Raw genomic sequence first — 12,530 nt, 5'->3', positions numbered from 1 at the left:
TGAGTCTGTTTCTGTTTCATAGCTATGGTTGCAATTTTTAAAACTTACTCTCTTTTACATTAGTGATTCATATTTACATCAACAAGTACAAAGAAGAATATAATAGATTACCTGAAATCTCTAGGCTTAGAAACAAACCTGTTATGCATATTTTGATGCCTTTCCTTCTAATCTTTTTTTCTATGAATATTCATTTAGAAACCTACATATAGTTGGGATTGGATTGTATTTATCATTTACCAACCTGCTTTTCTCAGTTAGGATTTCATGAACCTCTTTCTTTTCCATTAAATCTTTCTACTTAGTGTTTAATGTCTGACCAACATCTCAACAATTGGATGCCTGCAATTTACTATCCACTTTCTTTGCAACACTTACACACACACACACACACACACACCGTAATTTATTTAACTAATTTCTTTGAAAGGTGAGGGTACATATGTGTATGTTTGTATATGTATGTACTTGTGTTTATATATATGTTTGTGTGTATATCTATACATATAATATGTATATACACACATGCATAATTTTTATTGATGTTTATAAACAACACTCTGATGAATATGTTTATTATATCCTTGGAATAAATTTCTCTGGACACATCCCTTATTATATCCTTAGAATAAATTCCTAAAGTGAAATCACTGGATCAAATGCTAATTCATGAGATACACTGAATGTAAAGGAATTTTAAAAGTTTTTCTCATATGTTCAAAAAAGAAACACTTTCCACAAAAATTGAAATAATGTCTAAACATCACCGTTGGACAGTAAAAGTTATAAAATTTTGATGCTCTGGCTCTTTCCAATACAGTAGCCAATAGACATATGGATATTTAAATTTTAATTTTAATTAATTAAGATTATATAACATTAAAATTTCAGTTCCTCAGTGGTACCAGTCATATTTCCAGTGCTCTATAGCCACATGTAGCAGTGGCATGTATATGGGAAAGTGCAAATTAGGACCTTGTCATCATTGCAGGAAGTTTTATGGGACCATGCTGCTCTGATATCTTCATGAGTTCCTTTATAATTGTGTTTGGAATTTAGCATATTTTGTAGGTGATTAATTTGATTTGTTATAAATAGATTTCTTAGTAAAATATTTCGCCGTTCCATTGAAGATGAAAAGTGTTGTCTTTCTGAAAATGTAAGAAAATGGAAATTCAGCACTTTCTCTTGCTTACTCATCCTCTCATAGGCTGAAAAGTAAGAGCTAGTGTTCAAACTAACATCACTGTTGATGATTACAGGTTACTGTGTACTTTCTGTGTGCCAAGCATGTAACTATTGTAAGTCAGGTATTCTTCATAAGGACTCTGGGAGGTGCAGCTGTTATCCACATTTTACAGAGAAAGAAACTGATGTACATAGAGCTCAAGTACATTTTTCAGGGTCAGCACGTGGCTGGATCTTGTTTGGGACCTAAGCCCTCTGGCTTCAGAGTCCGCACAGTTAGCCACTCTCTGTACTGCTTCTCAAGAATGTGAGACTCTGTTAGGGAAAAAACCAGCTCTTTGCTGTGCTGCAGAACTGTGCACACATAAAGTAAAAATGGCTCCCAGTTGCTCAGTAAGTATCTACACCAGACATACACAGAAGTGTATATTCACGGCCTTTTTCTCAGGGAGGTTCCACTGAGCCAAACCCGATCTGGAATGAAGAGTGCTCAAGGGCCTTCTGGAGAAACTGTTACTCATCTGTACTCCAACACGGAATCTGTTCAGACAGAATGTATGTATTTTACACATTTCTTCTCCATCCATCCTTTATTGTGATGTGAAATTTTGTCAATAAGCCTTGGGGGAGTAGGGGGAAAAGGGGAAGTTTAAATTGTAGTCAGAATCGAAGAGCTCAAGCCCAAACACCCTCACTTGATGTGGGTATTTGTTTGCAGCTGAAGGATCAGAGGTGACACGTTTAAGCAAAGCTCCCAGAAGTTTAAACTTCAGTGAGGAGAAAACAAATCCCAAACACAATCTGAAGGGTAGCCAGGTCCAGGCAGAAAGCAATCTGGGGATTTTCAGTTTCAACCTTTTCCAAAAGGTGTCACTCTAAGGCAGCAGTGGGGAGGTGGGAGGGAGGTGGAGATAGAAATGTCAGATAAGAGTAATTGGAAAAATAAGATTAGTAGTCCTTGTTTTAACAGATCCTTCGGCCCACAGCATCACTGTCTAAGAAGTTGTTGCTGTTGAGGAGGGAGGGTTTCAGCGTTTATCTTTACCTTCTGATCTTAGTGTGACCTTCTCTGTGCCCAGAGCAGAGCTGGGCCAAGTCCCAGCTATTCCCACAGGACCAATTCACATTCCAGTTTTGCTGTAACCTGGGATACGGGGATTTCCTTGGCTCTGTGTTCTGGTGCAGACTGAAAACTACCATCTTCTTGCACTCAGGATGTAGTGAAGACAGAAAACTAGGATGGATAGTAAGGAGAAAGGCAGAAGAGCCTGTGTATTTTTTAACATATGGTTTTAAAAGCTGTTTTAAAATTCCACATCATTAACACAAAATAGATACTCAATACTGACATATAATTTAAGAAACAAATTGTTTTATCAAAATATTTGAAGATCAGCTCTTGCCAAGTGAGCCTCTTGAAAAGCACTGGATGTTGCCACGTGTCAGGAAGAGACACACAGAACAGGGAGTGGGGCTCTTGGCAGATAACTGAGAGAGAAGCTGGTTTTCAGATATTTAGTTAAACAACACAAATGTATGTGTAAGTTTAAGTCGACACATGTTAATAATTTAAGGTCTTAAACAGGTTTTTTATTTTATTGTTTTAAAGCTCCACTATTCACTTTAAAAGTTCTGACGGTTTCTCCAGAGCTGGGTGTAAGCATTAGACTCTTTAGAAATTCGTTTGATAGCTTCATTTTTCTTAAAGTGTACAGAGTTAAGAATTATTCAAATACATCTGAATAGTCCTTGTACCTTAACCATTTTATAAGAGAGTTTTTATAATCTGCCACATAGAATGACTAATAAAATCAGAAACGACACACAATTACTTAGGGGTTTTTGTTTTGTTTAGTTTAATTGGTGAGACCAAGTAGTCATCTAGCTTGAAGAAACCTTTAATTACTATGTTCTAGATATGTAACACCAAACCAATATATATTTTCAAATGCAATCTTAGTTTTCTAGATATAGGATCAGAATTCCAGTCTTACCATATTTGGGGACCTTTTAGGAAATTCTTTTAAGTGGAACATGTTAAGTATTATAGAAGATTTCTGAGGTTGCTGTGAATCTCTTTTCATCAAGGATGGCCTTTTAGGAATAAAACAGCCTTTCTAAAACTTTTTTACCCCCAGGAAATATTATTGTTGGGTGAATTATTAATAGATGTGCTTCCAAAATAAGCAAATGCTGTGTTGAATAGAGACACATGGGTTGCTTTCCTGCTGTACTTCTCAAAAGTGTTTATTGGCTCACAATCATTGTGATTCTTCAAGTAGCAATTCCCTAATGAACAGAACCACATGGCCCCCAGCCTGGGCCCCCAGCACATGTTTTTTCCCTCCTCTTCAGCAGGCCGCTCCCACTTACCTGCCTTAGGGAGGTGGGCTGTGAGGCCTAGGGCAAGACTGGCTTTTGTTTAACTCTTGCTCATCACTCAGTCCTTTCCTTTAACAGTTTTTTTTTTTTTAAATCACTATTGTAATTAAAAGTTGTTTGATTCAAGCTTGCCTGCCAAACCAGACAGCTTCTGAGGTTGAGCCTGTTGCCTGCGTCTAGCAGAAGGCCTGGCACGTGGGAGACACCCAGTGAGACGAAGTGGTGGAATGATGGAAGGACTGCACGTCTCCCAGGTCCCGGGCAAAGCGGGTAGAATGCAGAGCAGGATTAAAAGCTGCTTGCTTCTACCCCAGCTCAAAGCCTGGGACATTTTTATTGTGCCACCTCGAAACCCACGGGTTCCTGGGTGCTCTTGGTGGCTGATGGGGTGGCACTGAGCATAGGGGTTCCATCCATTCAGGAGCTGAGTAACTGAGCCCTCTTGTCTGCATAGCAAAGAGAAGGTGCTTGAGGCAAACAGAGAGCAAGAACTTGAAGGGCATTTGGTGAAGATGGCAAGGGGACCACTGATTTACGGGGTAGGAAAGTATCAAGTTTGGACTTACAGTTCATCCATCATTGCACTAAGTGGGTCAAAGGAAGGTGTTTCAGAATCACATCTTTGCATTCCCCTTCCTCTCATTCCTCAGGTATTTATTGAGTGTGGACACTCGTTCTGTGTCGGGGCTGAAGGGCCTTCCACAAAGAGAACGGAGATGTGGTCCTTGCCCTCTGGGGATTACAATCCAGTTGTAGCAACTAAGCACACACATGAAATAGTTGTGCAGAAATGTGAAGTGGTGTTTAATTAGGTGGGAGAAAGTCAGGTGCAGACGGTAAGAACTGAAGGCACTTGGGTTGGGTGAAAATAATGTGGCCAGGAACCCATAGTAGGGACAGTGGTAACTGTCACGCACTGGACACTTCCAGCGTTTCTAGCAGAGAGGGTTGGATGCTTTATGGGTATTATCTCCCTTTATACTCATGCCAATCCTGTGTGGTAGCTTCTGTCTCCTCCCTATTTGATAGAGGAGGACCTTCAGTCTAAGAGAAAGGTCAGCAATGTTCAGGGTTCCCAGACAAGGTTGCACTTTGGCATCACTTTGGAATCATCTGCATCTTTAATTAAATACTGATGCCTGACTCCTACCCTCAAACATTTTAATTTAGTTGGTAGGAGTGTTACCATGGCATCAGGATTTTAAAAATCTTTCTAAAGGATTCAAAGGTGCAACAGAGTTTAGGAAGCATTGGGTTAATATTGTCCTAAGGTCACAGAGATCCTGTTGGTGGAGCCATAACTTGAATCAGGTCTGCCTGTTTTCAGAGCTCCAGATTTAATCACTGTACCTGTGAAGGAGGCCAGGGCCCTGTGGCAGAGCCTTAAAGGAGAGGCGATTTCAGTAATTGGAGGGGTTGGTATAGGGCAGTCCAGGGGTGTGTGTACCTGTGTGTGTGTGGTTGACGGTAGGTGACACCAAGCACAAAATCTTGAATTCAGTAATAAGCAAACATACAATGGGTTGAATACTTACTGGCACTTTATTAACAAGATCTGACACTTCTGTGGCACCAAGTACTTGGCATTGTTCTTAGGGCATCACGCACGTTAACCCATTGAATCTTCACAAAACCCCTTTGAGCTAAGTTCCCACATCACAAGGAAGAAACCTGGGCTCAGAAAACTTTTATAACTGACTCAGAAGGACACAGATAGTTAGTGGTAGGCTAGCTCCTAAGTTCTGTTTGTAACCACTATGCTGTGCTTATCTCTTATGTTAAGAATGTACTAAGTGTTTTCATATTTGCCAGTCCCTGCACTAAGAGCTTTACTTTCATTGCTTCATTTAATACTTCCAGTAACGCTTATGAGACATAGCATTGTTATAGATGAGGAAACTCAGACACTTTCCCAAGGCTCTATAATTAAAAAGTGGTAAAGCGGGTATTATTAGTACAGTCTGGTTTCATAATCCATGATTTTAACCATTCTCAGTATTTCAAAATACTTAAAATTTTAAAAATTCAAATTAAATCTTAAGTGGAATGCTATCTATAAAACAAAGTAGAACAGCTCCCTTTGAATGTGAGATAGTGGACGAAGATCTCTGCTGATTCACACTCCTCCCCCTCCACTGATCTGTTTATCAGCTCCCAGATGCCTTTTTGGAACCCCTGGTGCACTAGGGAACACAGTCTGAAGACAACTACTTTGGGCATCTCAGGAGCCCCTTGAGATGCTGGAACCAGGCCAGTGATATTTTTGACAAAATATTGATGGTTTAGGCATATTTTCCTGACAGTAGGGAGATGAGTTGTAACAGTAAATCCTGTGAGACGTCTTTGAATCCCAAATTCACAGGGCCCAGTTCAAAGTCATATTGAGACACACAGTCAAAACAGCTGAAAAAAATCAAAAGGGAAGTCTAACCTTCAATTTGTATCTTCGGAAAACATTGAAGGGACCCCAGGAATAACTCCTAGCAACTTTTTTCCCCTTCCCTTTTCTCTTCCTTCTCAAATTATCTTATTCTGCCCTTAAAACAAAACAAAACCTCTGTGTCCCCCATCTCCAGGCTCATTACTCCTCTTTCTTTTCTCACTTGTATCTCCTTCTTTTTTATTATATAAATCATTGTAGCCTGCCCTTAGAAGTATTATACCTTTGCACTCAGTTTTACAGGTTCACTCTGCTACCCATTTCCTAAAATCCAGGCACAGAACTGGCTGAGAGATAACTCTGGTAGGGGGGAGAAGCTGATCAGGCAAAGCCATGTCCTTATTTATGGTAGGGGTAGAGACAAAGGCTAGGAATACACACAAACACACCCACTTATTTTCAATCCTATCAGAAATGTGGGAGGGGAAGGGATCCAAGCTTGAAGCATCAAAAATAATGGTAGAAAGGGATGATGGGTCCAAGAAGTATTTCCAAAACAGAGCTATAAGACTTGATGATGAATAGAAAATAAAAGAGGGAAGAGACAAATGTGGTTCTGAGATCTTAAACATGAGTGACTGAGAAAAGGTCAGGGCTACCAATGTGTTAGGGAGTGGCAGGTTGGGAGGGCTGGGATGGGTGGTAGGGATTTGGGTTTAGATATGTGTGCGTGGATCACTGTGAATTTAAAGTGATATTATGACATCCAAACGGAAGTAATCAATGGGTGGTTCAGTATATGTGAAAGATGTTAAGTGAATAAAAGGAGACAAAGTTTGGAAAAGTATCAGAGTTGAGAGCTGTGGAGACAAATCTCAATCCTCCTCCTGAGGAGCCACATGGATGAGGAAAATGTCTCTGGGACAGAGTCATAAGGGGAAAGGTCTAGTTATGGACTGCAGGAAGGTGAAGAATTTGCAAAAGAAACAGGGGAGATAGATTACCAATTTAGGAGAGCTTCCGAGAGCCCAAGGGAAGGGTTGGCTTTTAGGAAAACGGGGAATGGATACATCCCCACTCACCCATTAAACCATGTTTCAGAGAGACTATTTAATGAGAAGGAGAACTTTCTAATGATACATTTATTGAAAACTATTTAGAAAATTATATATAGCATCTCAATTATACATACACACAAATAGAGAGAGATGGGGAAATTAAAACAAACTGTTTAGAGTGTTTATCTCCATGTGGTGGGATTTTGGGTGATCTTAGCGAAAAAGAATGTCATTTAACCTAAATAAAAAGAAACATTTAAAATTTTCATATCTGTATCTTTTAGATTCTGTACGAGTATACCTTATTATAAGAAAAAGTGTTATTTTATTGATATCAATTAGAATAAATGATGTATAGGTTACATCATCTCACTTACTATCCATAAACATCTAATAGAATAAGCAACATAATTTCCTGTTTCCAGATAAAGAAACTGAAGCTAAAAGAGTTGAAGGAACTTGTGTCAGTCATACAGTGAGTGATGGAGACATGATTCAAATCTGGTAGTTTCTAAGGCACAAGTTTCATATACATAGCCAGCTAAAATGTTACTTCAAATGAGGGGAAGAAGTTGGGGAACTGTTTAGCTGTGCAGACTACACATTAAGAAAAGACATATGGCAAGAAGGAAGGTACCAGTGGCCTGCAAAGGTAGAGTTTCCATGGGATAGCAAGAATAAGAAGCACTTCCTCTTGATGAGAGGGGACTGGTGGGGGGAGATGGAGGCAGGTGTTATAGAGCACTTGGTAAGAAGTGTGACAATTCATCAGTCAAGACAGCCCAAGTCAAGCTGGGGGTAACGGCCCCTTATCTCTTGGTGTAGTACAACAACGGTGCATACCTTGCTTATGTGATGTGGGTTGGCCTTGGGCTTCATTGTGGTCACTCAGGGACTCAGGCTGAAGGAGACATCATCTGAAACATGCTTCTGTGCTCATCATGGCAGGGAAAAGGGAAGGTTGGGGTTGACTGCTAGTACTTAAATGCTTCTACCTGGAAATGACAATGATCTTCTTGGCCAAACCCTCACCCAACTTAAAGGGAGAGGGGAGGTGTTGTCCTACCATGTGCCTGTAAGGGGGAGAACTAGAATATTGTGAAACACCCTAATGACTACCACAGCAGGGAAAACATTTCTTGCTTTTTAATGCTCCTGTTTTGATAGCAAAGAAAACAGTTTACAGAACTCTAGAACATTTAACACAGGAGGTACCATGGGCATCATCTGGGAAACTGAGACGCAAGAATCAAGTGCTTATTTGCACAAAGTTACAGGTAGAAACAGTGGCTGTGCGAAGACTAGAACAGTGTGTCTGAGGCCAGTGCCCCAGGTGGTCCAGTGTGCAGTCCTCAGTGGTCAGGTGAATTAGGAGGAGTGAAAGGCCTTGGCCTGGGAAGCTATTTTGAGACTCTGCTTCCAAGGTGTTGAAAATAGCAGCCTCACCTCAAACTAAGAATTATTGACGTTGGAAGCCAAAAGCATCTCCAGCAGTCAGAAAAGTCTGGATTACGTCTCTCAGGTGTCCAGGTTTTCTCCATGTGATTATTGCTGAGATGACCAGGGCAGCCTGCAAGTCATTACTCTAAGGTGTAATTGTTAAAGTTGGGTTAATATAAAACTAGTTAGTGCCTGCCCTAAGCAGTCAGGTGGCAGGTGAACTAAGAACTTGGAAACCCAGCTGAGTAGCATACTGTGTCTGTAGATTGCAAGCAGGTCAGTTCAGTTAATGAGAAAGTTTCAGCAGGTGAGAATCCTCGACACTCTCCCTCTTCTCTGAGATAAATAGTACATTTGGGATAAAGAACAATTTATGGAAGGAAACGGGGTCATGAGGACACAGGTCATCCCATATGGAGGGTCAGGCAAACTGTATCTGAGTTGGCACTTGGAATGACTGTAATACTGATATTTTTTTTTAAACACTGCTATTGAGTATATCAACAATAGGGGAAAAAGGAAGACAAAATAAAAGAAAATGAAAAACCACCTCTGCTTCAGCCTCATCAAGTATCGCTTCTAGTTATATTTATGATATTCTATGAACTTATATGAGAAACTAAAAAGTTTAATTGCTTTTTAATTTTTAAATTTTGTATATTTCTGAAGTTAAAGAATAATGCTATTTATCCTACAATTAAACATGTGTAATTCTGTGACTTTCATAGGTTATCGTTTATGTTCCTTGCTTTTTAAACTGTTTTTGGTTTTGGCTTTTATTTACATTACATGGCCATCAAGTTTCCTCTTTCTATCAGGGCAAAATGGAGGGTTTTCTGAATCTTAAAATCCTGTAATTTACCTTGGATATGAACTATAATGCTTATTCTGAATACATTCCATGTAAAACTGCAGAAATTGTGTAGAAAGTCTTTATGAATTGGAACTTAACATATCATTGACACGTTTTGAAGGGCGTCTGTTGACTTTGGTGATAGATGATCCCATTCTGCCAAGTTCAGCTGGAAGGGGTGACCCAAACATCAACCCTGGAACCTAGAAACTTCCTGAAACCGTGGTTTTAAATCAGCAGGGTGGATGCAGCATGCATCTGTGCAAGAGATGGCATTTCACCAGCTTGCTCCACGGAAGTCTCTGGAACAAAACCATGAACATCAGCCCTCTTTGTTGTGTGTTGGCTTTTAAAAGCCTCCAGTGGTTTGGGGAGGATAAGGCCTTGCCTTGGGGCTCCCTGGTCCAATTTTTTGGGACCTGGCTGAAAACCCTGGATATTTGATAGTCTGGCTTATTTCTATGGTGTATTAGCACCCTATAAAAGTTACTTGTCATTTATTTCAAGTTTAGAACCCTCTCAAACTTCAGGGGCAAACCAAACTTGAACCTTTTGTGGCTGGAATTCTGTTTACCTTTGGCCAAACCTTGCTTCCTGAATGTGAAACAGGGAGGTGAGGTGAGAGGGAGGCCCCTGAGGCCCTTTGGACACCAAATCGCTTTTGCCAAACAAGGCTTTGATAGGTTAAAACATGAATGAATTTGAAACACATAGAATAACTTCCTGTCAGAATACTCTGGGGCCTACACACAGAAGTATATTGTGCCGGGCAAAATGCGTTTTGAGTGTTGCCTTCAGCTAACTGAAGTGAGGCAGTATCTGAGATTTTTGCCAAACAGGTTGAAATTGGGTCAAGCCACTCACCCTCCACTTCTAATAAATATATTAAATAGTTTCTATAAAAGTTAGTGGATAATCCAATTGAATGAGGACCTTGAGAAATTTGGACATTTCTTGTGTTTGAAATATTTATTTTTAACTAGTGACAAAGAAAGAGTGGATGCCAAGATACAATGCCCAGTTCAAGGATGGCTTTGATTCCTTTGTGTGTATTGTCAGAACATAGGCTAGCACGAAATGCCTTGTGCTTGAATGGAGGAGAAATAACACACTGCGTTCCACGTGCTTTACAGATAGAGGAACTGATGAATGCACTGGAGAAGACCAGACAGGAACTGGACGCCACCAAGGCTCGCCTTGCCTCCACGCAGCAGTCTCTGGCTGAAAAAGAAGCACACTTGGCCAACCTCCGGATAGAGAGGAGAAAACAGCTGGAGGAGATCCTGGAGATGAAGTGAGTACCCATTTTTGCTTTCCTACTCTCTCTTTTCTAACTTCTCTTCAGGGATGAGAAAGGGAAGGCTAGAGAAGAGGAAGAAAGCTTGGATAAAGAATAATTTAGCTAACACTTGACTAGTTATTTCCATGACTACACTTCTTATTTTTTTGAATTATAGCTTCCATGTCCCAATTTGCACATGTCTCACATTTGTTATTCAAAAAAAAGAATCCAACATTAGGTTTTGTGCCTCTGTGTTTTGTGGACGGCACTAATATTCTTAGATCTGTCGAAAAGGTCTGAGTTGGCCAAGGGACAGAGGCCTTGTTAAGCACAATGGTAATTTAAGTCCTGCTCAGAGTTAAGTGGAAACTTTTCTGAGGTATTTCCTAATTGTGACTATAACTTTGCTAATTATATTCTTTTCACTTGTGTATAATGCTTGGCTTGTGTTGGCGTTCATAGAGTCTCAAGTTTGGCACCTCTTTGTTTAGAAAGCAGGACTCTGATTTGCTGGGCCGATAAAAAGAGGCTTGGAAATCCCCCTGCCCCCCTAGGTAAGGGCTGGGGGGAGACTGGAACAAATGTCTTTGATTTAATCAATAAGGTACGGCTGCTTGCCGGGCAGTGGTTGTTCCTGTAGGCCTGTGACACACCTGTCTTCACCTAGCTTTTATTTCGTTCTTACAATGAAACAATATCACCATGGAAGAACATAGTAAAGGTAATTACTCAAAGATTTTAGAGGTAATCAATTGCTGTGGATCTGTTTCTGAAAAAATAGGCAAGAAGCAGCATCTCCCTCTGTAAGTTTTAAAATGAAATAATCACTAAAATATAATTTAAACCCAACCTCCTTCCACAGTAAGTGGAAATGTACAGAATTATGGCATCTTAAGCCTGTAACATAGACTTTGAAATTGGTGGCTAGGTATGGAAGAATAACCTTATCCTGACCCTGCAAGTCTTACACATGGTTAACATTAAACCCAGGAAGCTTAGATCATGGAAAATATGGAATGAAATATTTTGAAGGATTTAATAACGAGGACAAAACTTTTATTCCTCGTCAACTACCTCAGTTTCTCCAAGACCAAAGAATAAGTAGTTTTATTTCCACTTATAAACTCTCATTTTTCCTAATAAAAGATGATATAATAAAAACAGATATTATTATCCTCAGTTTAGAGGTGAGGGAACTGAGACTCAGCGAGATTTCAAGTAATTTGCTTAAGGACATCTGGCCAGGATTAAAACCAAAATCTAATCAGGCTCCCTTTCTACTACCTCATTTTCTCATGGAACTTATGTCACCTCCACCAAGTCCAGAACTTTTGTCTGAGTCACTGCAGTAATTATGCTGCCTAGAACAGTGCCTGCATATGGTAGGTGCTCAGTAATTGTTTGTTGAAGCAATGAATAGATTGAATGCTGGAGACTGGATATTATGTACTTAGGAAGAAAAGTATTTCAAGCATTTGGACATTATCGATGTGATCAATAACTTTTTAATAATACCAGTACATTGATTCCATCAGCCTTTATTCTTTCTCTTTCACTTATCCAGCTTCTGCCTCCTTGTGTGTTGTTATGTGTCAAGTTCAGCCTCGTTTCTCTCGTTGTTCTGCAGCTGTTCCCAAGTTAACTCTACAGCTCCTGGAGTGATTTATTATGCCATTATAAGGAAACTTTCATTATTTCCTGTTTATAAAAAGAGCATATACTTTCAACGTTTTGAGAGAACAAGTAATGGTGAAGCATGCTGGTTTGGGAGTCATCAGAGCTGGGTTGAAATCCTGTTGCTTCCACTTGGTGGCTGTGTGACTTGGGGGAAAATGACCTTAACATCGCTGACCCTCCAGTTTCCTCCTAAGATGACTTTCGTGGGGTGGTTGTGAGGAGAGGCACTCAGAGCAGGGCTTGGCACACAGAAAATGATATATGTGTGTA

The 12,530-nt window shown here is 40.0% G+C and overlaps 1 protein-coding gene across 4 annotated transcripts in view; it reads left to right on the top strand.

The window, feature by feature from the left end:
• Positions 1-12,530, top strand: part of ERC2 (ELKS/RAB6-interacting/CAST family member 2) — a 962,898-nt gene that overhangs the window by 556,725 nt on the left and 393,643 nt on the right. For all 4 annotated transcript variants that reach the window (XM_036870128.1, XM_036870127.1, XM_036870130.1 and 1 more), the window contains one exon: positions 10,435-10,595. In XM_036870128.1, coding sequence (XP_036726023.1) covers positions 10,435-10,595 — 161 coding nt within the window. The remainder of the gene's footprint in view (positions 1-10,434; positions 10,596-12,530) is intronic.

Source organism: Balaenoptera musculus, chromosome 11 (assembly GCF_009873245.2).
Source record: "Balaenoptera musculus isolate JJ_BM4_2016_0621 chromosome 11, mBalMus1.pri.v3, whole genome shotgun sequence".
Classification (NCBI taxonomy): Eukaryota; Metazoa; Chordata; class Mammalia; order Artiodactyla; family Balaenopteridae; genus Balaenoptera; species Balaenoptera musculus.
Note: the sequence above shows the minus strand (reverse complement) of the source record. Positions and strands in the feature narration are given on the sequence as shown.